General features: G+C 49.8%; 1 protein-coding gene across 1 annotated transcript in view; it reads right to left on the bottom strand.

The window, feature by feature from the left end:
• Positions 1–5422: 5422 nt before the first annotated feature.
• Positions 5423–25922, bottom strand: part of IGDCC3 (immunoglobulin superfamily DCC subclass member 3) — a 99338-nt gene continuing 78838 nt past the window's right edge. Inside the window, exons 8-14 of the mRNA XM_061446615.1 lie at positions 16917–17164; positions 16404–16568; positions 11453–11641; positions 10787–10891; positions 9685–9823; positions 9017–9224; positions 5423–8923 (exon numbers count right to left, since the gene is read on the bottom strand). Coding sequence (XP_061302599.1) covers positions 8783–8923; positions 9017–9224; positions 9685–9823; positions 10787–10891; positions 11453–11641; positions 16404–16568; positions 16917–17164 — 1195 coding nt within the window. The 3' untranslated portion in view covers positions 5423–8782. The remainder of the gene's footprint in view (positions 8924–9016; positions 9225–9684; positions 9824–10786; positions 10892–11452; positions 11642–16403; positions 16569–16916; positions 17165–25922) is intronic.

The following is a 25922-nucleotide window of genomic DNA, read 5'->3' as shown; positions in this document are numbered from 1 at the left end:
TGGAGTCATTGCAATGGGGATGGGAAGAAAATGAACATAACGTGCACAAGATGGGGACACAGCGCACTGAAGTCAAGGGGAGATTAGGAGGCCTGGCCTTATCTTCTGGCATGGGGCAGTTTGTGGACCTCTTAGAGCTGTGCATCCTGGCTTGTGGTCATGCTCTGAACACGTTTTATGTGTTTCTTAAAGGAAATATCAGAAAATCCCTGACTGGTTTGGGTAGGAAAGGACCTCAACATCACCCAGTTCCAACCCCTGCCACGAGCAGGGACACCTTCCACTAGAGCAGCTTGCTCCAAGCCCCATCCAACCTGGTCCTGTGATTTCTGCACCAGAACCTCTCCAGGTTTCACCCAAGCCCTGGATCCCGCCTCTGCCTTGGGAACGGGGCCCTGGCAGGGAAGGGAGGAAATTCCTGATCTTCCAAACAAAGTTTCAGATAAAGAAATTAATTAAGCAAAGGCCTTAAATGCATTATTGCTGGTGGTGACTGTGTTGTGCCCGGTACCCGACACCCCCCAGTGGGATGAGGGTTGTCTCAAGGGCTGTCTCCAGGAGCATCTGGGGTTGATACCATCAAGCACAGCAGAGTGCTGTGAGCTGAGGTGTGCTTTTGGCACGCTGCTAAATCCCAATCCCGGCAATGAGCTCCTTGGGGCAGGAGGGGGAATTGCCACGATTGGTGCCGGGGCATCGCTCGTCTCCCTGCGGCGCTTGCCGAAGGTGATGGTAAAAGGGGGTTCGTGACCCAAAGAGCTATTGCCGGCTGTAATAGTGTGTCACGTATTAAAGGAGCATGTTTGAAACCACATTAGATTATTAAAATTCATAGGAGTGATTTATAGGGGTTTTTAAAAACAGCAGCTTGCCAATATAAATTGGCTTAGGAAAGTCAACTGTAATCCACCCAGGTCCAAATAATGACATTTCCTCCAATACATCCAAAAAGCTGAAAAGCAGAAAATAATACCCAGGCTCCAGAGATAAGGCGAGGACCCAAGGGAAAGAGGACTCTGAAATATTCATGCAATCATAGATTGGATGGTGGAAACGGCCGTTCCCAGCGGCTGTGTTTAGGGACTGATGAATTTAGTTACTGTACCTTTGTATTTATCGCTCAATAAACAAGACAAGCTCCTTTACGACGCTCAGCAAGACTAATTCAGCTATTTTAGCACTAAGGAAATGGCTTTCCTGGGCAAGATGAGGGTTTGATGGCTCTCGATGAAATCAGGAGGCTTCTCGTTTAGCCAAAGCAGTGGCTCTGATGGTGCTGTGAGTAACAGGCTGGAGACCCAGATTTAAGGATTAAACACCCCTGGTCCAGACCTGCAGTGGATTGGGGTGCCAGGACCCAGGCTTTGGGATACTGCAGCCTCTCGGGGCTGCCTGCAGGGATGAAGATGTTCCAGCTCTTGATTTTTAAGGATTATTTTCCGAGGCAGAAACGGTCCCTATAAAGGTTTTACGGCAGCGGCACCGGGATTAAACCTGGCTTCGTAAATGTGTCAGCACACGAAACGGGGATGCCCGGGTGGCGTTAGTGCTAAATGACCTTTCAGATAGTTAGGGCTTTATGGGATATTATAAATCCTCCCTGTGTTGGCAGGGTTATAACCAGGACATTAGCAGAAACATCTTCTCCAAGGCGTGAACCCAGCGTTTGGAGCTGGAAATGCCCAACTCAATTTTGTCTTAGTTATTTCTGGAGCTGAAGATGCTGATGATGAGCTGAGGATCTGAGCTGCTTCCAGCAGCAATTGGAACGTGCACGGTCAAAAGGAGGTTTCTTTTCTTAAAGATGGGGTTTGAACACTCAGGTGGGGGGGGTTGAGCCCACTTGTATTTCCAGCAGCCAAAATCAAAGCGATACAAACGTGTTACTTGGGGGGTTTTACTTCCTTAGTTTCTAAGAGTTCAGATTAATATTGTCAAGCTTTTTGTTTTTATTGCCATGAAGGCAGGGAAAGTCCTTTTTAATGAAAGCCACAAGCTTTATACAATACCTCGACTCCGCAGCTGCTATCTGAAGCACCATATTCCACCGAACTTACATGAAAATCCCCTGAGTGAGCAGCTCTGATCTGTTTCTTCACCTCTTGTGTTGCCACTGGGAAATAAACCCAGTTTTTATGCTTGTATTTATTATGAAGGATATATTTAGACAATCTGTGCTGCAGTTTAGCAGTTTCTAAAGCTTCAGGGTGTTGTTTGAAGCCACTCTTCCCTCACCTGCTTATTGAAACCCTCTTTAGAGAGTGCTGCTGGGCTCGGGCTCACTCATTTATCCCCCGCAGCCCTTCGCTGTGACTGTCCTTTGGCATCGAGAGCAGCAGCAGAGGAGAGGACGGGGCTGCTTCTCCGGACAGCTCATCAATAAATGGTGTTTCCCCTGTCCCAGGGCTGTTGGGGCTGGGCTCTGCTTTGCCACGGACACCAGGGAGATGCCTATAGGGATGCTGGGGAGGGACTCTTCATTAGGGACTGTGGTGACAGGACAAGGGGTATCGGGTTAAAACTTAAACAGCGGAAGTTTAGCTTGGATACAAGGAGGAAATTCTTTCCTGTTAGGGTGGTGAGGCACTGGAATGGGTTGCCCAGGGAGGTTGTGAATGCTCCATCCCTGGCAGTGTTCAAGGCCAGGTTGGACAGAGCCTTGTTTGGCGTGGTTTAGTGTGAGGTGTCCCTGCCCATGGCAGGGGGGGTGGAACTGGAGGATCTTAAGGTCCTTTCCAACCCTAACTATTCTATGGTTCTATGATTCTACTTTGCCAGCAGCTGATTGCCTCTGCATCCCACCTGGCATCAAACCCCTTTGTGTGTTTAGGTGAGCTTCAAGGTGGGAATGCCCATCCCACCTCAGCCATTGCAGACCAGGTTGCAGCTGGGCTGGAAAGGGCCCAAGCAGGGCTTTAAACTGGGGCTTCTGCAAAGAGCCAGCAGGTAAAGTGGTGCTCCACTGGCAGCAGTGGGAAGAGCTGAAAGGAGCAATAGCTGAGAGTAGGATTAACTGGAAACTGAGTGCACTTCCAAGCATGAGGCATCATAGCGGGACCTTGGAGGGCTCTATCCTGCCTCTGCCGATGGCTTGGCCTGAGGTTTGTGAGCAAAGCAGCAAAATAAACCCCCTTCAGCCCTTGACAACTGCATTTAGAAGCTGCTCTTTAAGAGGAACCAGATTCCCAACCCTCCGCGTGACGGGCACGTGCTGCGGCACGAAGAAAGCACCACTCAGGCCAACTCACTCGAGCTCCTTTATTCTAGCTTTATTTCTCTTGTACAAGTAGCCACAGGCTAAAACCTAAACAGAGCAAACTACGAAAAGAAAAACAAGAAAAAGAAAGGGTTTTGTTTTATTATTTTCCTTTTATACAGAGCTAACAATCATGGGATCAGTGGGATTTCAACATCGAGACAGTTCAAAGGAAGGAAGGTAGAAAATAAACAGTAGAAAAGTGCTTTGCAATTTGGGTTTTTAATAGTACTCTTAACTGCTGATTCCCGAAGAGGGCTGGGACAAAGGCTTAGCACCATCTTTATTATCACTTTATTACAGATGTAAAGATATTGCAAGTTCAAATGAAGGGAACACGATCAAGATAAAAATCCCTCTTTGCTTTGTAAGTAAGACCCTGATCCAAAGCCCCGTGAAATCAGGCTTTTCCCTGACTTGTTGGGCTTTGCACCGGCCTCATCCCTTCTTGTTACACGATGCTGAGGCTCAGACTCTGCTCCCGGAGGCAACCTGGAGCCATTTCATTGATTTCCAGCATTATGGGGGGTTCTGGAGCAGTGGCCCTGCACCAGGAGCTGGTGCTCACATGGAACCACTTCCCTGCCCAAAGCCCCAGCCCTGTAGCCTTAAATTACAGGTTTAAACTAACACCTTCCTTTTCCTTTCCCTTTTAATTTGGCGGGCAAGGGAAGTAAATGAGCAGGCATCACGTTGCTAGACGGGATCTTTAATCCCCCTCCACTGGCGCAGCATGGGGAGGGATAGGTTTCCAAACACTGTTTGCACAGATGCAGTAGTTCCCTCCGTGTCACTGCCATTTGTTTTCATAAGCTTTTCATTTCCTTTGTTTTAAGCGACCCTCCCAGACTTCAGCGCTGTCAGTCAGCTCAGAAAGGGCTCAGGCACTGCACTGATCCCCCCTTGGATGCTATGGGATGGTTATCCTGGAGGTACAGCCTCACAGGCAGCAAAAACCTTCCCTTCACCCTCCAGAAGCAGCAACACTCCTATTGCCAACTCAAAATGTACAGTCCCTTGGTATAATTTTGGGTGGAAGCTGTACAGATTCCCAAACTGGTCCAGCACTTCAACACATCAGCACTTTACAAAACAAGGAAGAGGAGAGATAACGGCAGACAAATAAATACCTGAATCCAACGGCATGAAAATACCCTGTCACAGCATCAAACTATTCCCTGGTCAACTAAAGATAATGTGGATACTATCCCTGAGGTAGCAGCCATCTCTGGTAAACTTGAGAGCTCCAAGAATAGGATGTGCCCATTATGGGTTACCAAAAAGAAAATAAAATAATAAAGAAATCAGCTTTTTGGATGCTTTGTTCCTTGGTGTAATTTCAGCTGGAATTTTCTGCTATGAGCCAGGAAAGTGAGAGGGTTTGTTTGGATCTGCCCAGAAAAGGCAGCAAGTTGATTTAGTGGAATTATTTGCTTGGAAAAATAGTAGAGGATGAGATTTCTACCCCAAACACAGGCAGTTGCCAGTGGCTCGCACTGATCCAACATCTGCCTGTTACCCAGCGGTTTTATCTCCAGATAAAACTCAATTCCTCCCATTAAGAAAAAGGGAAAATACAAAGGAAAAAGAAATAAGGAATCTGGCAAGTTGTTGCTTGAATGTTTGAGGTGACAGCTTGGCTGGTTCAGCCCTCTGTCCTGGTACATAAAATGATGCCCAAAGCCCTTTGCTCCACGGATGCAGCAAAGCTTTGCCTCGAGGCTCAGGAAGCCAGTGGCACAGGACAGCAGCAATGCTCCTGTTCAACCAACAGCCCGGCCAGATCCCAAAGGTGACTCCTTTGAAGAAGCCTCTGATTCCATGAAAACGGGTACGTGCTCATGGAAGACCTGGGAAGGATGTTTTTAACACCTATGAAATAACATCCAAACCCCCGGCAGCACATGGGGACCTGCAGCCCTGCATCTATCCAAGAACAACGTGTCTACCCAAGTACAGCTGTTTACCCAAGTACAACATGTCCACTCAAGTACATGTGTACCCAAGTACAACATATCCACCCAAGCACAACATATCCACCCATGTACAACTGTGTCTTAAGCACACAGTAACAATCCTGTGGTTTCTCCCAAACACAGGGCAGCAGTTTGGCTGAACCAAGGACAGACTTGAAGCTGAAACCAAACAGAAGCTCTCTTTGTTCTCTTTCCCTTCTTGTTTTACAGGGTAAAGGCCAGACGTATTCCAGGTGGTGTTTTCCCAAGGTTTTGGTTGGCACAGCTTTGCCTCCGGCCTGGCTCAGGCATTGATGAATGGCAAGAGGTGCTGTTACGTGTTGCTTGCCAGCTAAGTGGCAGCCAGAGGTAATCACAGCATAAAGTCAGAACGCGCCATTTTTGAGGGGATTTTGCCCAGTTTTGTGGACTTGGGAGGCTTGGAAAACCCATGGAAGACCACATCCTCCTGCTGGATCTCCAGACTTCAAGCCTCATCCCTTCAGGGGCTGACCTGCCACAACCATCAGCATTAGGTCCCAATGGTACGGATTGACGAGCGGAAAAGAAACCCCAAAAAAGAGGAAAAGCTAAACATCTAAAAAATAGTCTTTAAAGATTTACATCCATCTTCCACCGTCTCAAACCAACACATAATCTGCACTGGTTTAAGCCATCACATTTCTGCATAATTAAACCGAAAGGAAAAAGCTCTATTCTTGACATACTATTGTCTTCCAACTAGTCAAATGGCACAGCATTTCCCTTTAATAAAAGGAAGTAGTGACAAATACTTGTTACTATTACAATATCACAATAATATGATATTAAATTAATAGCATGTTCACAGCTCCAGGAAGTCTGAGCTGAAAGCTAGTCTAAATTCTGTGTTCACTTTGGCAACAGGACTTCTTCAACGTGAACGTCGGCGATACACACACAAAGTAAAACAACATAAAGAAAAGCTGGGCTGGAGCGGGACGGCAGGAGGAGATTGGGTTTTCTTTGATATGAGGTGATAACTCGAGCTGTTTGGCATCTCCTCCTCCCTTCTGCCCTTTCCAAGTCCCGTCATCCTCCAGTTCCCACCATGGGATGGGCTGTGCTATTGGTCTCGCACGGTGCCACCAGTGCTGTCCCTCTGTGGTCTCTTCCCACCACATCTCCAGGTCCAGCATCATGCGGAAAGGAGCATCTCCCCACAGTAGGGGTGAGCAGGAATCGGTCTTACGTCCATTTCACCTCTTTGGTGGGGTAGGGAGAGGCTATTTGGGGGTTTAATGTATAAATTTAACCCTTCAACATTTATTCTGACCTGCATGATGTCTACAGGAGAAGGAATTTTGATGGCAGAGGGCTACGAACACCAAGCCTCAAGAGTTTCTTGCTCCTGAGGTCAATGCCATTAACATCTGCTTGGGCCAAGCTGGGTGATTTGATCTGGAAGGACAGAGTGCTGCTCACAGCTAACCCAGCCCAGCACCAGGACACAGCACGGGGGAAGAGATGTTTGCCTTATGGTCCTCTATAATGTATTATTTACACAGTTATCAGTGGCATCCCATTGCCAAGTGGGAAGGAGATGAGGGATGTTTCTGACACAAGGGACTCTCCCATGGGTACCATTTAAAAAAATACAATTATTACTGTTCTTCTAAACTTAAACTCATTTTCTTTCCTGATTCCTTTCACTTGTCCTTGCAAATAGGGTGACATTTGATTTGCCACCACCTATGCAAAGAGCTCAAACCTTCACATTCACCCGGTTTTAACCAACCCACGCAGTGGGGAAAGAGCTGCCCTAGGTCCCTGTCCCCTGTGCGTGCCCCCATCACGTCCCACGGATGACACCAGGCTCACAAGGCTGCACCATGCCAGGACAAGCCCAAAACCACCATGGCAGGGTCGTGGTTGGTCCCTGGAGGTGGTGGGGGTCACACACAAACCCTCTCTTTGGTGTTGGGAGCTCCTCTGCCCACCCTGGGCATGGGGAAGGGGTGGCTGTTGGCAGCTCCAAGCATCCAGAATGCCTCCTGGCCACAGCCCTCCCAAGGAAACGAGCCATTTTTGGCTCTGTTCATCCTCTGGATGATCTCCTGCTAGCTGGAAATACACTGGAGGAGCTGGGAGCAGCTCAGTACCATCTCAAGGGGTTTTGGAAGAGCTGTATCAGTTTCCTCATAGATGCTCTTGAAGGGACAAAACAGTGACGTCCAGGTTCACAGCTCCCAAGGGTGTCTTATGCTGCTTGTGCTGGCACATGCCATAAATCATCCTGCTGGGAATCAGCCTTGGAGAGCAGCATGCTCATGGGCCAAGAGGGTGCCCTGGCCCCAGCACTGGTATCTGAGCACCCTGCACGCCCCTCTCCATCCCAAATACACCCAGGATGGGTCGAGGCAGCCACCACCAGCACCCAAATGAGGCTTGCAAAGCAACGGTGCTGGTGAGCCAGGGGGCATCGAGCCACGTTGTCTGTGATGGCCCCAACAATCTTTAAAGTAACAAAACCATGGTACAAATCTCCACCACACAACATCACACCAGAGCCCCGCTACACGCCCTAAAAGTAAAGCTCATAACACTAGAGAAGCATCTTGCTTCGTGTGGGGCTGGGTGGGAGAGGCAGGAATTGGGGGAGAGGAGAGGATGCACACACACACACACACACACACACACACACACACACACGTTTCTATCACGCTTGAGGTAGAACATTGCTTTCAAAGGTTTGGAAGTGCTTTACATGGGAACAACGACAAGAACAGCACCGAGGTGGCAGGTACAGAGCGCGACTGCTGAGGTAGGACCAAGCTTGTACTGACCAAGTGCTACACTACTTGTTTTCTGAACACGAAGGAAGACGCAGGTATCTCTGCTTCCCAGAAGACATTCATTCCGGTTGAGGTAGGTTCTGAGTTCACTCGGGTTGTCTGTCCAAGTCTTTCAGTAGCCCTCAGGCAGGCATCCTTTGACACACACACACTCTTTTTTTTTTTTTCTTTTTTTTTCCATATTATTTAGAGTCCATCAGCAAAAAAAGTATCCTGAGAAATAGAGAAAGTGTACAAAACCATCGAATCCATGGAGAGACAGCCTTCCCGAGCCTCGAGGTTTGGAGTCAAGTCAGAAGGATTTCTCCGAATCCAGTCTTCTGGAAATAAAAAATAGATCCAAAAAGTAATCCTAAAGCTGCTGATCAGGAAAAAGTCTGGGATGCCAAGAGGAGGCTCCATTGTATCCCCGGTCTGTCAGAGATGGGAGACTTTGCCAAACTCTGCCAAGGAGTCTTTTACTTAGCAGCTGCAGGGAAAACCCATCGTGACCATGCTCGGTAAAGCCATCGTCGGCAGGAACACACCGAGAGGTCAGAAAGATCAACTTCACAGAGTTTCCAAAAGGCTGGCTACGTATATATATATTTATATATATATATATAAAAATAAAGCAAAACAAAAAAATAACAATCAGACCGTAGAAATCTTCAATTGACCTGAGATTGACAACTCGTTGTAAAGACATCACATTGGTTTCTGGTAACTCCCACGAGAGGGTTTGAGTCTTGGCAGTTCTATCCTTCATGGGCAGGACGATGGTCGGGAGCTGGAGCAGCAGGATTGCCCTGGGGGTCTGGCTGCTCCTCGATGATGCTGAACTCATCCAGAGGGAGCGTGGTTATCTGGGTTTCATCATGGGGGGCTGCTGGAGATGACTGGAGAGAGAGAAGGGACAATGCAGTGACGGGTGGCGGTGGCAGGTCACCAATGCCCTTAGACATGCAGCCGTCCGATCCCGCTGGACTTACCGTTGTCCCCTTCTCCTGCTGCTCCTGGGATGGGGATGCTGGGAATAACCTCTCCAGCTCGTTCATATCCGACTGCTTTCCATTCAAGTCCCGGTCGTCCCTGTCCCTGCGAGCGGCCCCATTCAGGGCGAGTCCTGAGGTGCTCCGCTGGCTCCTGGGGATCTGTGGTGTCGAGAGCTGCTCCTGCACGTTTTTGCACATCAGCAGCCTAAAAAGTAGAGATGGAGCCTGAGGGGGAGCAAAGTGGCGCCTCTCCCTCCCCATCTTTCTTTCCCCAAGCCCAAGTCTGCTTTATCCCTGTGCTATGCTCCTTCACTCCTGAAATCCCTCCCATAAAGTCACATTCCCTTCGCCATTAAAGTGCTTCTGCTTCACGGGAGGGGGTCAAGGCTTGCCAGAGCAGAAACAGTGACACTCCTGGGAAGCACCAGATCCCTCAGCTGGGGACTGTGCTCATTTGGTATGTTCAGTGAAGCCTGCTGGATCTGTGTGCCTGGGAGGGAGGCAGGAGAAGCACTCAGCATTCATGGGAGCTGGGATGTGCATCCTAAACTGTGCATGTGAAACAGCCCATCATCGCATCAGGGGTGTGAGACCCCCATGGGGATACCCACAAGGCATTAAGGAACCCATCACCCCTCGTGAGCAGTGACACAAGGAGCCCCTACCTTCCTCTGTACCCAAACATGAGGAAGAGGATGCAGAATATGATGCATGTGACACCGATGTGGATCCCAATGATGATGCCGGTTGTGGAGGTTTTATTGTTCTGCTCATCCTTCATGCAGTCACACGGGGGATTCAGCACTGCCAAAAGAAAGGGGGAGAAAGGGGATCAGCGTTGCTATTTTCCTATTGCTCCTCCAGCTTTTGGGGAGCCCACATAAAGCCTGGGCAGTGCGGAGAGCAGTGTAGGGGGAGGAGGAGAGCAGGGTGGGTATCCCATGCAGGGCACTGCCTCACAAAGCAGCTCCCTTGCTCCTGACACCCCAGGAAGGCAGTCACAGCAGGCATAGGACTGGAAGGTCCATAGAGAGCCAGCCCATTACCCAGGCTGCTGTTATCAGATACAACTAATGAACAAAAAAGACTCTGATGTTAACCTCTGCAAACCCTGTGTCCGGGGTGGGAGGTGAGAGGCTGCCACCACGCCAGAGCAGGCTGATACCCGATGGAAAGCACCGGGTAGGCAGATCCCAACAAGATTAGTATTTGCTCCAGCACAGACAGAGGAGTAATAACTGCCTCTTGAAGATATTCCCACTGGAAGGCTTAAAAGGCTTCCAAGTGCAGCAGGATGTTTTTTACACATAGATGAATATGAAAGGTGTGATCAGTTAGAGGCTCCCTCTGGAGATTTCCCCTTTTCTGCCACATAATGCAGTGCTCATGCTCTACAGCCCTTCTCCTTTCCAAAGCTGCCCGTTCTCCCTTCCTGGTGCCAGTGAAGGTCAAAATCTCCAGGACAGCTCCAGGAGATGCCCTGCGCCCCACATCTTACCCGAGGGTGGGCTCTTAGCACATGCATGGAGGTGTGCTCATGTTCATGGCCTCACCTCTAGCTCGAGCTTAGGGGACAAAACTGGCGGTTACAGGTTCATTTGGTCTTCTCCCCCTTAGCAAAAAAGTCATCAGGTTGGACCAACGGGGATGGGGCAAACCATGGGGCACAAAAGCCACCTCAATCGGCACCAGGCAGTCCCAGCCCAGCAGCGTTTTGCTTATTTGTGATGTTGAAAATAAAGGAGTGGCCAAGATGTCCCATCTCACCTGTCCTCTCCACAGTTTCCCTCAAGGACACGAAGCGGACAGTTGAATTTCCATCTCCGTGCTGGTTATAGGCAAGGAGCTTGACTTCATACACCACCGAGGCATCTGTTCGAAGGAGACACAAGAAGAGCATTTCAGGTGTAATCATTAGTGGTATCTCCCCATGTGATGCTTCTCCAGGAATATCTCTAGGATGCTTCTCTAGGAATCCTATCAAATACCTACAGGGGCCTACAAAAAGTCTGGAGAGGGACTTTTTACAAGGGCATGTAGTGACATGTCAAGAGGAAACGGCTTTACACTGGCAGAGGGGAGATCGAGAGTCTTTATTATGAGGGTGCTGAGGTGCTGGCACAGGGTGACTGCCCCATCCCTGGCAGTGTTCAAGGCCAGGTTGGACACAGGGGCTTGGAGCAAGCTGCTCTAGTGGAAGGTGTCCCTGCCCATAGCAGGGGTTGGAACTTGATGAGTTTTAAGGTCCCTTCCAACCCAAACCGGTCTGGGATTCTCAGGTGCTGCAAACACCCCTGTTACTGGGAAAGCACCCCAAAACCCTGGGGGAGAGCTGCAGCATCTCTCATTTAGTGGCAGCACAACACATCTGAGCTCTCTTCTGCCAACCCTCGGGTCAGGAGGGGACACGGACCAAGCTGTCACCGTACTCACCCAGGTGGGTAATGTTGTATGCTGTTACGTTGCTGGGCAGTAGCACCGGACCTGTGTACTGGGAGAGGTGGACCTTGCGGTAATACAGCTTGAAGCCTTCATGCTGGCCCAGTTTGATGGAGGGCTCCCACGTCGCCTGGACGGCAGTGCTGTTAATGACTTTAATAAAGAGGGACGGCATGGCTGGGACTGAAAGAGAGAGAAAGGCGGTGGGTTGCATGGGCTTTCATCATCTGCATGCTGAGAAAGCCCCCAGCAGCCTTTCCCCGCGGCCACTGCACCAAGGAATGTGCTAGGTGAGACTGGGAAACATCAGATCAGAGCAGGTCCTGGTTTAACAGCTTTGAATCTCTTCAGGGAGCTGTATGAGTTGCCAAGGGTTTCCTCTGCTCGGTTCAGCAAGCAGAGAGGCTACTTTTACACTCTGGTTGCAATCTGATGCTCAGCCCTGTCGGGTCAGGGCAGGAATGCAGGACTTTGGCAATGCATTCCCAAATTCCACTTTTCTGCCCTGGCCCTCAGGCTAGTGAGGACCTTTCAGAGTGATTAATCCCCCAGGGAGGAAGGAACCAGAGGGGATGGAGCTGGAGACATCCGTCTTAAGGGCGTGCTAGGTACCTGCACTGGCTTGCATGGTGCACGGGAGCTCGCTCTCCTGTCAGCTTTAGGAAGGTTTGTGATTCTGTGCTGGGGAGTCAGGAGAGAGCCAGGGGATGGTCATGAACAGCCCTAAATAGCTTTGCAGCCTGAGATCCCTGCACAGCTGTGGCTGGTTCCTTTTGGAAGGCAGGCACTTACCTGGCCTTAGGGGCGCACGGGGGTTTAGCTGGGAAGATGTCCCTGCTGCTGCCCGGTGTCACTGAGGCCTGAGTCCACCAGGATGCCTTTTGCTCCAGTCAGTGCCCCAAAACCCTGCCCTTGTTCTAAGGGGGGTGTCGCAACAGGGGGTCAGGGCCATTCTCTGCCCAGGCCCCCATCCTGCCCCATCAGACTGGGCTGAGAGCCCAAGATTTGCAAACCAAAGCCAATTTTCTTGTGATGCAGATCTCTGAGTTTTCCAAAGCTGGTTCTGCACCAAACCCTGCCCTGGAGCCCTGTGCGGCACTGGGACACACAGGACCACGCTCCCCTCAAACCTCTCCCTTCCCCTCTCCCTCCCTGTCTCACACACGGATCACACCAAGGCAGAGATGGGTCTCAGCAGGACATTTCCACAAAACACCCACACCAAATGCTCCCATCGGCCTCTGGCACCATCCAGAAGGTGCAAAGCACCAGGCGCTGCAGGCTCTGCCCTGCCCAGGGCTCTGGCACCAGGAAGGAGAAGGGATTTTGGGCACTGCTGTACCAGACAGCGAGCTCAACTACACCCTGCAGCAAAATCATCCAGCAGAACAGCCCTGCTCCTCCAGCAGCCTCCAGGCTTTGAGGTAGAGCTATTTTTCCAATCCCACCTGATTGCAAGCTCATAAGTTTCCAAATATAAGGATTGCTGGGCTTGTGTCAGATTGATGCTGGGTTTTGGCTTGTTTTTTCCCAAAGGAGGAATAGTGCAAACCTGGCCTTTGGCAGAGAGTTCAGCACAGCCACTTTGTGAGCCGTGGTGAAGAGCAGATGAAATGTGACCGTGTCAGTCTAAGACTGATGAGAGCTAAAAAGGGCATTTCCTCAATGCAACAGTAAAAGTAAAACCACACAGCACAAGGGTTTGGCTTTTCCCAGGCACTGAGAGCTCAAGCTCTCCCACAGTTAGGGGATGGAAAGACATCACTCCTGGTGAGCAGGAGGATGTGGGCAGCTCTGTCTCTTCCCAAAGCGATGCTCTCCTTCAGGTTGCAGGGGCATTGCCTGATGTCCTCCAAACAAGCATGGGGAGAGGACCAAGCTCCTGCTGACTGATGAGCATCTTCATACGGATTCAGGAGGAAAGGCTCAAGAGCAGGTGTCCTGGATCAGGTTAATGAGATCCCATTGCCTGAGTGCTGCCAATGGGAAAAAAATGGGGGGACAAAAGGATTTCTTTCTTGCTAGGATTCATTCTGATGTGCATTTCATTGGTGGGAGGCTGTACTTTGAAATTCCTGGGTGCAAACCAGTAAATTCTATTCATACCAGAATGTTCTATTATTCCCAATACTACATAGTTTTGCAATGCAATTAAATACTCTTTTCTTCTAATTCTCCCGATTCCTTCTAGGGCAGAATTAGGAGTTGTCTGGATCCCCCTCTGAGAAGCTGGACCCTTGCTTCAAACATCCTTTTCCAAAGCACAGGTGAAAATGCCACAGAAAGGGAATTCACATTATCCCATGGACAAAGAAACACTGATGTGGGCCATCCCGATTTGTGAAGAGTTGGCTTTATTTTATGGTTGCAGAGCCTTACATTTCATAAAAACCACAAGAATCTCTCTCCTTCAAAGTATGGAATATATAGTATTTATTCAAACTGTGATTATATATATGTATAATATTGACTATAGGTATGCACTCGCAGAATGCATGTGCTCTTTATGAAGTGATTACACAAAGAAGTGTATACAGATGGAGTATATCTGTGTGTGTATAAATATACGCACACACAGCAGTGTAGAGGTGCTTCACAGAAGTATATATAAGACATAATATGGATCTACTATAAGAGAGGCATCTCCCTCATGCTAAGGGCTGGGATACTCGTTTTCCTCTTCCGTGCTGTTTGGAATTTTCCCCAGGTCATTTCAACTTTCTTCTTGAAGGCGTCTTTAGCCGAAGATGACTAAAGGAACAGTCTTCACCCTAGAGAAATGTCAAAAAGTCCTGGAGAAAACCCTAAAAAGCATTAAAAGACAAGAGCAAGGAGTGTGTGCTGCTTAATGAAGCGGAGAGGGTTTGAGATTCAAAATACCACAGCAGAAATGGCATAAAGGAGAACGATAGGGAGGAGCTGGAAGGACCTTCCTAGTGAGAGAGGTTTATGGAGGACAAGGTTCAGCTAGCTAGTTTCCCTACAGCACCTTCCCTTCTCCTTTCCATCACTGGCACAAAGGAAGCAGCATGGTGTTTCTAGAAAGCATTGGCGGCTTCAGCCAAGCGCACTCTCAGCATAGTCCTAGCCGTGAAAAGCTGACCTCCCCGAGTCAAAAGCAGCCCTGCTCCTCAGTGCCTTCACCATATTCCTGCTCCAGACAACACCAGTATAACAGACCAGCCCCCAGCTGGCAGTGTCCCTGCTGACCACTCTGACAAGCACTTTCCCCACCAGGCAGGACACGGCAGCGTGGTGACACAGGAGATCCTGCCAGCTCAGGGCTTTACGCACATCTCTGTGGACATCTCAGAGATGGGATGGCAACACTGAGACATGGCGTGTCAGGGAAATCCCATCCCTTTCCAAGGCTGTTAGACAGGTCCAGGGGCTCCCCAAGCCCCGGGGAATCACAGCTCTCCAGTGCACTTCGGGGAGGTGCAGGGTGAAGAAGAGGCAAGTCTGACAAAAGCCACTGGATCCTAGCTCTCTGACCTGCTCCCTCCTCTCTGAGCAGAAGGCAACAGGTACCCAATGAAGGAAAGCGAAAAAATCAAGCCAGAACCAGGCTTTTGAATCCCTTTTTATCTTCCTACAAGGCAAATGCAAGCTGGCATTGAATGATCTTAACCAAGCCAGCTTGTCCATCCTGACCATATTGCTGAAGCTTTGTTACACAGGACAAGGGTAGCAGAGCAGGACAGTGCTGCCTTGAAACTTCAGAAAGCCAGGAAATTTATGATCCCATTATCAGATACCTAACTATCCCTGTCAAGATTGAAGGTAGTAATGACAAAAAGTCCTCTCTCACTTGACCCAGGCTTCTGCAGAACCACCAAGCTCTCTGAAGCATGGCTGCCTTGTAGCTCCAGCAGCTGAACTCAGAGCATCGGGTCAAGGAGTTTCAAGTTTTGCCTTGGTCCATCCTTCTGCCTCTAAATTGGCAGGAAAAACAAACTTCAAGGGTGACTGATTCCTTGTGGAGAACCAGGGAAAATAAACTTGCAGGGAACAACCCAGTAGGGCGAGGATTTATTGGTGGTGTACCTTACATGCTAGTAGTAAATGTAGTAAACATCTGCAAGGGCTGACAACGGAATGAGAACTGCATCTCCCACGTAGATGTTAACACACTCTTTCATGTGATCCAAAGTAACATCCTCACACCCAAGGCCCCCTCTGCTGCAAATTCATAACTACTGAGCGTTTGCGAGAATGACGCGATGCTCCTAAGGAATCAGTTTCCTTATGTGAGACAAACCAGGATGCAGAGGTGCTGGAGAGGTACATGAGTCTCCAGGAAAATGTTCCTAAAATGCCAGCTGACAGATCACACCGGGACTGTGGTTTCTGTCTGGTGTCCGTGTGCAGGAGTCCTGCACCAGAGCACCCGCTTTCTTGCAGGGGAAGCTAACTGGAAGCCATGTCTGGGAGGCCAAGGCAAGGAAAAAGCCTTGGAGATCACCCTAACTTCCCACTGCAATGGAAGGCAGCTCCAAGACAAGGACTTGTAGGTCAGGACAGCTCACCTCTGGTGTGATCCCTCCCAGGTAGAGCAGAAAAACTCTCAAATTTAAAGAACTGTGGCACTTTTCAAGTAAGGGCTGTGAGTACCGGAGCTGCTGGAGGATGCTGAGATGCTGCTTGAGCAGGAAATCTGCATTTAGCAAGCAGTTGAGGAAAAGCCCAGAGCAGCTGCAATGCACAAGACCAGCCAGGCTTGCACTCACCCCCTGCTACATCAGCAGTGAGAGGCAACACGATCAGTCGACCCCAGTGTAATGATACAAGTGAGCTTTCCACAATACCCCGAGTACGAGGAGGAGCAGGAACACGGAGCAGCCACACCACAGGCTATGTGCCAAAGCTCTCTGGGGTGACTGCTGCTGCTGCTATGCACAGCGACTTTCAGCATCTGATGGTCCAAGCGCAAAGCGTTCCTTACCTTCTCCCAGCGTGCTCACCACTGTGACTTCTGAGGCTTTGCTGGCACCCCGGGAGGTGTAAGCCTTTATATAAAAGCTATAGCTGGTCGAGGGCTCTAAATCAGTCACTAGCTGCTGGAAGGTGCTCTTGCTAACAGCCTCTTGATACTCCATCTCTACAGGATCTGAAGTGCAAAGAAAGAGAGGACAGAGCAGCATTAGGCTTTGCAAGAGGTAAAGAGGCTAAACAGATGTTGGAAGCAGCAGTTTTGGTCCCTAAGGTGGTTATGTATCTGCCCATGTAATTTTATGCTTACACTTCAATGCACTTCACCAGAGACTTAAGAGGGCAGCAAGATTTGACTGTGTGGCCTCATCCTTCCCAGCCTTTTGGTATGTACAGCAGCATTACTGCCTTGTCAATGTCTTACAGAAACAGGCAGGTGATGGAGAACACGGTGGCAGCACTGTCTACAGCAGTGCAGGTCTGCTTTACCCAGAGGACGCTCTGGGCAGTGGGTAGAGCACTGTACCTGCGGCTTTCCGAATGTGCAGCACGTAGCCGATGATCTCCTTGGTGTTCTGCAGAGGTTCTGTCCAGGACACCTGGATGGTGGTGGCAGAGACGGTCTCAGCCTTCACGCTCTGCGGAGGCCCCGGCAGCCCATCTGCCCACAGCACCGTGAGGCGAGCGCTGGCTTGCGTGGAGCCGGCGCTGTTCTCGGCGATGCACTGGTAGATGGCTTCATCCGCCTGGTTGATCCCATAGATGGAGAGAGTGCTGCGTGGGGACACGAGAGGGAAAGCATCTCACTGGGTGCACTGCAGCGGGCATCCCTCCCCTTCAGCCACGCCATGGCCACCCACGCTGGCTCTGATAGCAGGGCACCCCACACGCCTCTGTTTCCACAGAAAGCACAGGGAGTGGATGCATCATTCCCTAGATCCCATGATGGGAAAGACTGTCTCAACTTCAAGAGGCTGTGGTTAAAGTACAGCCAGAAAGGGACACGGGGTGGGATGGGGAATGGCAGGATCCAAATTCAGGAAGATCCCAGCCACACTTTAGAGATATATCTGCGGCAACTGCATCCATTTACCCAAACCAGCTTTAACTGGCTTGGTTCCAGTACACACCAGTGATGCCCACCCAGGCACCACACACGGTTGCTAAGCCAAGTCCAATCAAACGCAGCCAAAAAGCCCTCTGGTGATGCTCTAATTGCATTATATCACATTAGAGCAGTCTTAGGGTAACAGTAGGATTAGCTGATTTATCCAGCAGGGTTACAGCCGCAACTCCTGCTCCTGCATTTCCAGCAACACCATCACCACAAGCCAAAGAGCCAAAGCTTACAAGCAAGTCACAGGTTTTGTCTGCAAAACCTCAGGGCAGCAAACAGGATGGCTCTTCCAGCCTGCTCTTGGAGGCTCCACATCAGGCTTAGATGCTGGTTTCAGCCTCCAAGATAAAGACAGGCACTGGCTACTCTGGTGGAAAACATCCCTAAAGGAGGGGGGAAACCCAGCCACGTACCAGCTTCCTGAACGAGTGCATTCCTGAGCCCAGTGCCCATCTCTCCACCACCTCAGAAGGGGGGTTTAGTGGCTTGATGGGCCCAGGGACAACCAGAGTTCTTGTACATGTGGCCCCACGAACCACAGGCCCTTTCTGCACTGCATGACCCTCCAGCAATGGTTGTGTACAACAGGAGCAAGCTCAGGGCCATCCCAAGTGTTGTGCTTCCCCATACCTTTCAAACAACACCAGCAAATATTGACTCAGCAATAACTGTGCAACCCATCAGCTCTGTCTTGGCATGCAGCATGCAAACCAGCTTGTATGAACAACGTTTGTTCACAATCAGGGACCCACCAGTACAAGCCCTGCTCTCACGAGGGTTTGTGCCCTTCCTCAGGAACCAAGCCAGGAACAACGTGATTCAGTTTGTGACTATCCAGCAGACACAAGCACACATGAATAAACACCCAGCGTGTCTCCCTTCCAAGACACGGGGCGGGGAGCCTCACCACGCTGTGCCCAGCTCTGAGCTGGGTATGGAAAGGCAGCCTCTGATGTTGGAGATGTTTCTACCAACCCCGAGGCAGCTGCTCAGGTTATGATAAAATATGCTTATTATGCCTTAAATACTGGTAGGATGTTCCACAAACAGGGCACCCTGGGGAGAACTTCTAAAGTAAAGGTCCAGTAGGGACCACCTAAACCCAGTGAGAGCTCTGACACCACTATAAATAGCAGTGTAATTATATTCATTATTGCAAATGGTGGGGATTGACTAGTCCTAGAGATAGGCTGTAGGCGATACCCCAACAGCAATGCATAGCACAGCGCTTGCCAATGCCTCTGCTTCCACTTTAGAGCATCACCCATTTATGCACCACTCTGGATTGATCCCTATTTCTACTTCCAGTCCTGTCCAGTTCATTTGAACTGTGGCTTGCTTCTGGCTTGGCAGGAATGTTTGGCAGACCATGATGCCTTCAAGCTTCAGCATCATCATGTTGGCTTACGATGCCAAAGCTCGCACGAGCTTTGTGCTTGCTACTTTTGCTGTGAGAAATGACCTGAACCTAACCTAATCCACATCCACTGCTTGCTTATAGGGAGAACGAAACTCTTTTCTTCTCCTGCAGTGAATTCCAGGAGGATCTGGGACTTGACTGCACATGGGTAAATCCCAAGCTCCCCTGCTGATGCGAGGGGCACTTCACGCCTTTTTAGGAGTCACAATCAAAGCTGCCTTTTATGTAAATGAAAACTTGTACATGTTAAAAGGAAACGATAAATAACCTGCCACTGCCTGCCTGTGTGTCAGAACGAATGCTGCTTCTAATGGCAGCAAAATATTGGTCTTCCTGTATTAAAATTTATTATTGCTGTTGATTTAACATTCATATTCCTGTCTTGCGAATTATCGGGGCCATGGTGTGTGAGCAAATGTTTAACAGTCATCTATTTATGTCCTGTGCCTTTGTTTCCTTGGAAACATTGTAAATGGAATATCAAATGTGATGGTTTCAGCTGATATGGAGATTTCAGAGAATCAGCCCTAAGCTCCCCTCATAGCCATGGGCTCAATGTATCTGATTAAATGGAAGGAGAAAGGTAGAGGTGGGAGGGGGGCGCAGGGAGGAAGGACCCGATGTGTGGCTCAGCTGTGTCAACAAGGGCTGATTCCTGCGAGGACAGATGGCAGGAGGCAGGATTACGCCATCCCAAAGCTGCACTTGCAGCTCTGCACAAAGCAGATGTGTGGAAGGAGCAGCAGCGCTTCCTTCTGCCCCGTCAATGCAGGGATTATTTCCACGTGGCCGCTGTGCATCTGGGCACCCTGAGCAGCCAGACCGGGCTGGCACACAAGTCAAGAGCAGCTTTCCAAGCACAAAGCAGCTCAGGAACAACAAGGAGTATTGAGGCTCCATTGCTTCCAAGCATATTTATATGCTTTACAAAGAGAGAGGAAAATATGGGGAGAAGGGAAGAGGGGAGCCTGGCTGGAAAGCAGTGCAAGGAGTCTGATGGCAACAGCATGATGCTGGGGTCAAAGGGGAGTCCTGGCAGGATTGTGGGGTGAGCAAAGCTCCTCTCATGGAACACATATGATGCGCTGGATGCCAGCAGTCCTGGAGCAGGACAGCACTCGGCCACTGGGAGCTAGAGCTGGGCAGAACCTCAGCCATCTCAATTGCCCCCCTGCAGAGGTCCCAGGGTGACCGATAACACTGTCATGGACAGTGAGTCAGGAGATAGTAAGAAATAAAACACATCCCCACAAAGAGGCCGTGGCAGGAAGCTGGGAACTTGCCTTGGGCTTTGAGAAGTTGATTTTCATGGAGATTTACACGGCTGTGTTTGGCTGTACTGTGCAAGAAGAGCCTCAGCCACCCACCACCTGGGGCCCATGTTACTTGGAATGATGCGCAGGCAATGGGGGCAATGCATTTTGGCTACGCCTGGATGAGTCAGAAAAACCAAGTGTGGAGAAGTTGGTGAGCAGAATGCCCAGCACCTAAACCCCAGAGGAATGAGAGTAAGGGTTTTCTCTCTCTTGTCTCTGTCAGTGCCTCTAACACCCACGGGCAGACCCCTAAAGGAAGCTGCTGAGCTCCCTGTAAGCCCCACATGAACTCTGAAGCATGCTGGTGGCTGCGATGAGGAGGGCAGGAGCTGGCAGTGAGTTACAGGAACCCAGCATCATCCCAGCTGATACCTCTGCTGTGCATCCATTTCCATCCTAACCACTGCCAAATCCTTCCTGCCTTCACCCACTGCATCACCCCCGGGACGCAGCACAGCAAGGTCAGCGTTTGGCCCAGCAGCTTTCCCAGGTTTTGCTGCTTTTTGTCTTCCTTTCTGTAAGGAAGCTCCAACAAAAGGAAAACGCAGTTGCTGTGCGAGGAGGCGCGGGGCGTCTCTGCGCATCAACCATCTGAAATATGCAGTGTCCTTTCATTTCTTCCCATCAACAGGGGAAAAAAATCTGTCACTCTGGGACATCTGCTGCTGGAAAACTTTCCCCGAGTGCCAGACTGGCAGCGCCATGAGCACGTCAGGCGAGGCGAGATGCCAGAAGGGTTTCTGCTGGTCACCAAAGCCGCTCCGTGAGCCGAGGGCTCCATCACATCTCCGCACAATGCCCTGACAGGCATTGATGGCAGTGGGGAGAGGAGCCGCTGCAGATTCACACCCGGCTGAGCTCAGATGAGAGGCCTCTGGTGCTCAAAAGCTGTGGTATTCCCAAGCTGTCTTCCCAGTACACAGGCAGGCAGGATGACTGATCGGGCTCGGGTCAGGGGTCCAGGCCGGTGACCGGAGATCGGCTTTCCAAAGGCTCCTCTGGAAAAGTCTGAGAACTGAAGGAAGCCTCTTCATCGATTCAGCAGCACAAAGAAGAGGGGCCCATCTGGGAGGATATCAGCATGCGTGTGCAAGGGCGCACAAAAGGGGGAGTGTGATGAAATGAATGCAGAGAGGAGGCTGTGGCTAGCAGGGAGAGCATCCTCGGTGCCAGCAGCTACAGAAAACCAGCAGCACCACACTCAGGTGCCCCATCCCCGTGCCCTGCTCTGCCTCCATTTGTTATGGGTTATGTCATATCACACTCTGCCGAATGAACTGCCTGGACCCAGCCTGATTCTGCAGTTACAGACTCACCAAAGCACAGTTTCTGAGGGGATGCTACTAGTCCCAGTGGGGCCATAGGGATGCAAGGGTAAGCAGACTCTCAGCCTGCAAAGCTGATTAGAGATGCTGCTACTTCCCACATCCCTGGGAGGGGACAGAGTCCAGCAGGATGGGGATTTGGCTGCACAGCGTGTCTTCTATAAATGGGATGTTGTAAACGGCATCACTTCTGCTACAGGAGGCATAGCAGTGGCACCATCTCCTCCTGAAACACTGACCCTTCTTTGCTGGCTTCACGACACCTGGGTTTGCACTGTCTTGACATGACATGTGTGCTGTGTTCCCCACAGGAACTCACCACTGCTCAGGCACTGTGCTGAGGACAAGCAGGAGCTGGCTCAGCTCCACCATCCAACTGCACACCGAACACTGGTGGTACACTACAAGAGCAGCTCAGTGGAGCAGCACACAGGGAAAAATCACACAGGCACCTTGGCAGCAAAACAACCACAGCCACATGAGGAGAGACTGATGCCCGTTACCATCGGCTGCTCCAGGGCTGCTGCAGATCCCTTGTGTGGGATACGGCTGCGTGATCCCAGCACGGGATCCCTGCTCAGTGCCGGGAAGCTGGGATCATGCTGATGCCCTGCTGTTTGGCAGGGCTTTGGGTGCTCATGCAGAGACCCTCCTTGCAAGGCCATTTCCACGTGTCTTCCAAACAAACTGAAACCCATAAATTACTCTTAAATCAGGAGCAGCTGCTTCACATCCCGGTCTTCCCCACACTTATTTGTCATGCTTCTGGGAACTGAAATGTGATTTGCTACACGGTACCCTTCCCATAATCACCAACGGTCTTCAAACTCACTGCATGAATAACCTGCAGGCTTGCTTGTCCTGCCTTAAGGTGTCCAAATCCCTGCAAATTCATGAGTGTGTGGGGGTGTGCACCATGAAGGGATGTCCAAACACATTTGCATCTCTCCATACCCAACTAAAACATGGGGTTTATAGCAAAAAGCCACCTTGTGAATGACAGGCTCTGGTCTCCCTGCGTTCGGTACCAAAAGGGCTGTGTGGCCCTGCAAGTGAGTCTTTCCCACAGCACTAAAACAAGCTCAAGCAAGGAAGAACTTACAAAGGAGACACTTCATAAGGGAAGGTCACAGAGAAGAGCAAATGCCACCTGAGCCCAGGTCCTAACGAAGCCTTTTTCCACTGGAATAAATGAAGTCCCTTAATTACCATTTTGTAAATAAAATCTCCTTGGAAAATCAATATTTAGAGCCTGCCTTCTCTGAAGATGTTGGCCTTTGTTCCTTGCTATTACGGCAATATCAACCCCATAGCGTGATATACTTCTAGGCTGAAAATTACCCCCCTGAACCCAGTTGGGTCAAAGGAAGAAAAGCAATAAACCTTTCAGAGCAGTAATGCAGCTAATATTTCATGCTTCCTTGTACATTTTGGAGCAGTAACCCAGAAAGCATGATTTTACACAAAAAAAAACCCTTCCCCTTCCTCCTGTAGTGATACACCCCTGCTTTTGGGATGGGCTGGTGACGCCGGGTGGGAATTTTGCTGGAAATGCCCATTACATCTCTTGGGCATTTGGATGATGATTGGCACAAATCACCCCAGGACTACAAGCAAAACGGTATCTCTGACCAACAGAGAGGGACAAACCCTATGGCTGCTGGACACGGGGATGGTTCCACTAGAGTCAAAAAGGCCCCATCGGCTTCTCCATCCGAGAGCACGGCTCAGTGCAGCATCACCCTGACAGCAATCAGCTCCATCCCCAACCCAGGGACTGCATAACAAGGCAGCCCCAGCGTCAGCTCCTTCAGTGATTTTTATTCACAGCTTTTAATGGAAAAGCCCACAATTCCCTACGCTGGAGCCTTCATGCATTTTTCATTAACAATTATCCGCTATCCCAGAACTGCTTTTGATTTTTGCTAATCATCGATTGGGTATTTTGTTCCCACACAGCTGGCATTTTCCAAACATAACAACCACCTTCGGAGAGGGCAGAGCACAAGGCTGATCTTTCATGCTAATGTGCCCAGAAACACAGCAACACGTCAGGTGATGAGAATTCATACCTGAGGGACGGCGAGGGAAGAGGTGTTTATCAGACACAGCCTGTGAGGCTCATTTCACTGTGCTGAGAGGCTGGAAGCTGCTTAGCAAGTGACTGCCTGATGTTGTACCAGCAGCCACATCCAATCTGCAGCGAATCCAGCCCTGAAGCTGCTGTCCCATCTCACTGATCACGGGCTTCTGACCTTGAGGGTTTGCTCTCCTCGGGTTTGCATACGAGAGATGGAGTGGGGTGATGCAGATGCCACAGGGCCCTTCACAACTTTGCGAAGCAACATTCTGATGGACAGATCATCCCATCGGCTGTGCGTGTGTGCAGGCACACTACTGCCCACGGGAGAGATGCCTCAAGCTTGCAGGAGCAGAGCAGCATCTTGAATGCAGCATGTTCTGCAGGTCTGGACCTCAATTCTAGCTGTGTTCGTTTACAAGAACAAAGTTGCTCATAAGGATACGTTCTGCAGCCATTTAGCACATGCTATGATTTGGGATGATTTACACTTTTTTCCCTAAAAATCCCAGTGGGGGCATTCAGACCTTTACTGCCATATTAAGCAGAGTTTTAATCCAAATGAATTTCGTAGGAAACCATGTAATCTAATAAAAAAGCTCACAGTGCAGTTTAGTAGCTCCATTACCAGCAGATTCAAGATCCATCTTTACACAGACAAGTATTTTCCAAGTGCAATAGACTGATAAATCCAAGGCATAATCACAGACTGATTCTGCCTGGAACTAAGCGGGTTACAGCACCTGGTCATGCCCACGAGAAGAAAACAAAGGACAACTTGAAGAAGCTCTGAAAAAACCCCAGTATCCAATCTGTTGCCTCCAAGTCATGGAGTACCAAGCCCCGCTGTACCAGTGAGGGCATTTTCCAGACTGACAGCGTTGGAAACCACCAGGCTTGGCTACTTGCCTGAAGTTGGGGGTCAGAGTCGACCAAGACTAGTGCAAAAGAAGCCAAAAGTTCAACATTGACAAGTACGATGGCCTTAGGGCTCAGCTTTACAATCGGGTTACTATCGTTTGAGAAGATGCCATGTGTCAGCTGAGCACCAGCGACTGGTTGAGCTCCCTCAGCCTCTGCCAGATGCAGTGGAATGTGATCGTTGAGCTCTCAGGGGAGAAGGCTGACATGGGATTGTGTTAAATGATTCCCATCAGAAAACGATGACGGCGAGGTTCACCAAGCTGCAGTTCATAAGCATGTGTAGCTCCAGGCACAGGGACCTGGCCAGAGGACAAGACCATGACTACAGACACAACCTCTACCTTACTCAAACAGTGAGGAGGAATGGTTTCACAGGCAACACATCTGGGTGAGACAGAGCTGAATCCAGTGTGAATTCATGGATTCAGTGACTCCTTGTAAAGCCTTCGGACACTTCTGGCTCTGTTTTCCAGTCAATAAAAGGGGATGCATTAATATCCCTCCTTCCATTTCTGCTCTGTTCATATTGGAAACCCATGCAAGGAACTAGCCTGGATTGTATGGCATCTGTATGTGCACACACTAAGCTTCCTGAAGCTCCAAAAACTTCCGGCTTGGAGAAAAGCTACATTGATCAAGAAGATTTTATTACAACTCACACCTTATTCTTCTTGAAACACACAACCTCCCATCCCTCACACAGCAAAGCTTTAAAAAGCCTTAAACCTCAAAACAAAAAGCCATATTACATAGGAACTTGGAACAATGAACTCTTGTTCCTTGGGGAACAAGCCATGGTGCCTGCGGAGCATTCCCCAACAGTCTAAACTGAAGGTCCAGACCCTCCGGCAAGGTTGGGTAGTTGCATTCATGAGACACATCTGCTAATACACATAGCAGCTATCTATAAATGATGCCAGAGAGTACAAATCTCTACCGATAACTTAGCTTTACAACACAGGTGCTATTATTTTTCAGGATATTGTTCCACACTATTTCCATAGAAACTATGTCATCAAGTTGTAATTTTCACACTAAGTGCATCCCACCGCATCAGTTCCTCAGCACAAACATCCCCCTCCCGTCACATGAAAATGCAGTTATTTAGCACTCAGAGAAAACACTCTCCCCTGGTGAGATAAAAGGCTGAACTTTAGTGAAAGTCAGCTTCCATGCAAGTATTATTCCAAATGTATTTACATTTGCACACCCAGGCAGGTCACTGTTCAGGGGTTAAAGCGTGGATCCTCCACTCTGGAGTAAGTGTGGTCCCTGCCAAGTCCAGGGACAACAATTGGTCCTTCCAGGAATACCCAAAAAATGACCAGGACACTTCTACTGAGTTCCTGC

This window comes from Pezoporus flaviventris, unplaced genomic scaffold, assembly GCF_033815535.1.
Source record: "Pezoporus flaviventris isolate CSIRO_AGI_PZ_B2104156 unplaced genomic scaffold, CSIRO_AGI_Pfla_v1 ptg000006l, whole genome shotgun sequence".
Taxonomy (NCBI): Eukaryota; Metazoa; Chordata; class Aves; order Psittaciformes; family Psittacidae; genus Pezoporus; species Pezoporus flaviventris.
This window is presented reverse-complemented; position numbering and strand designations above follow the sequence as displayed.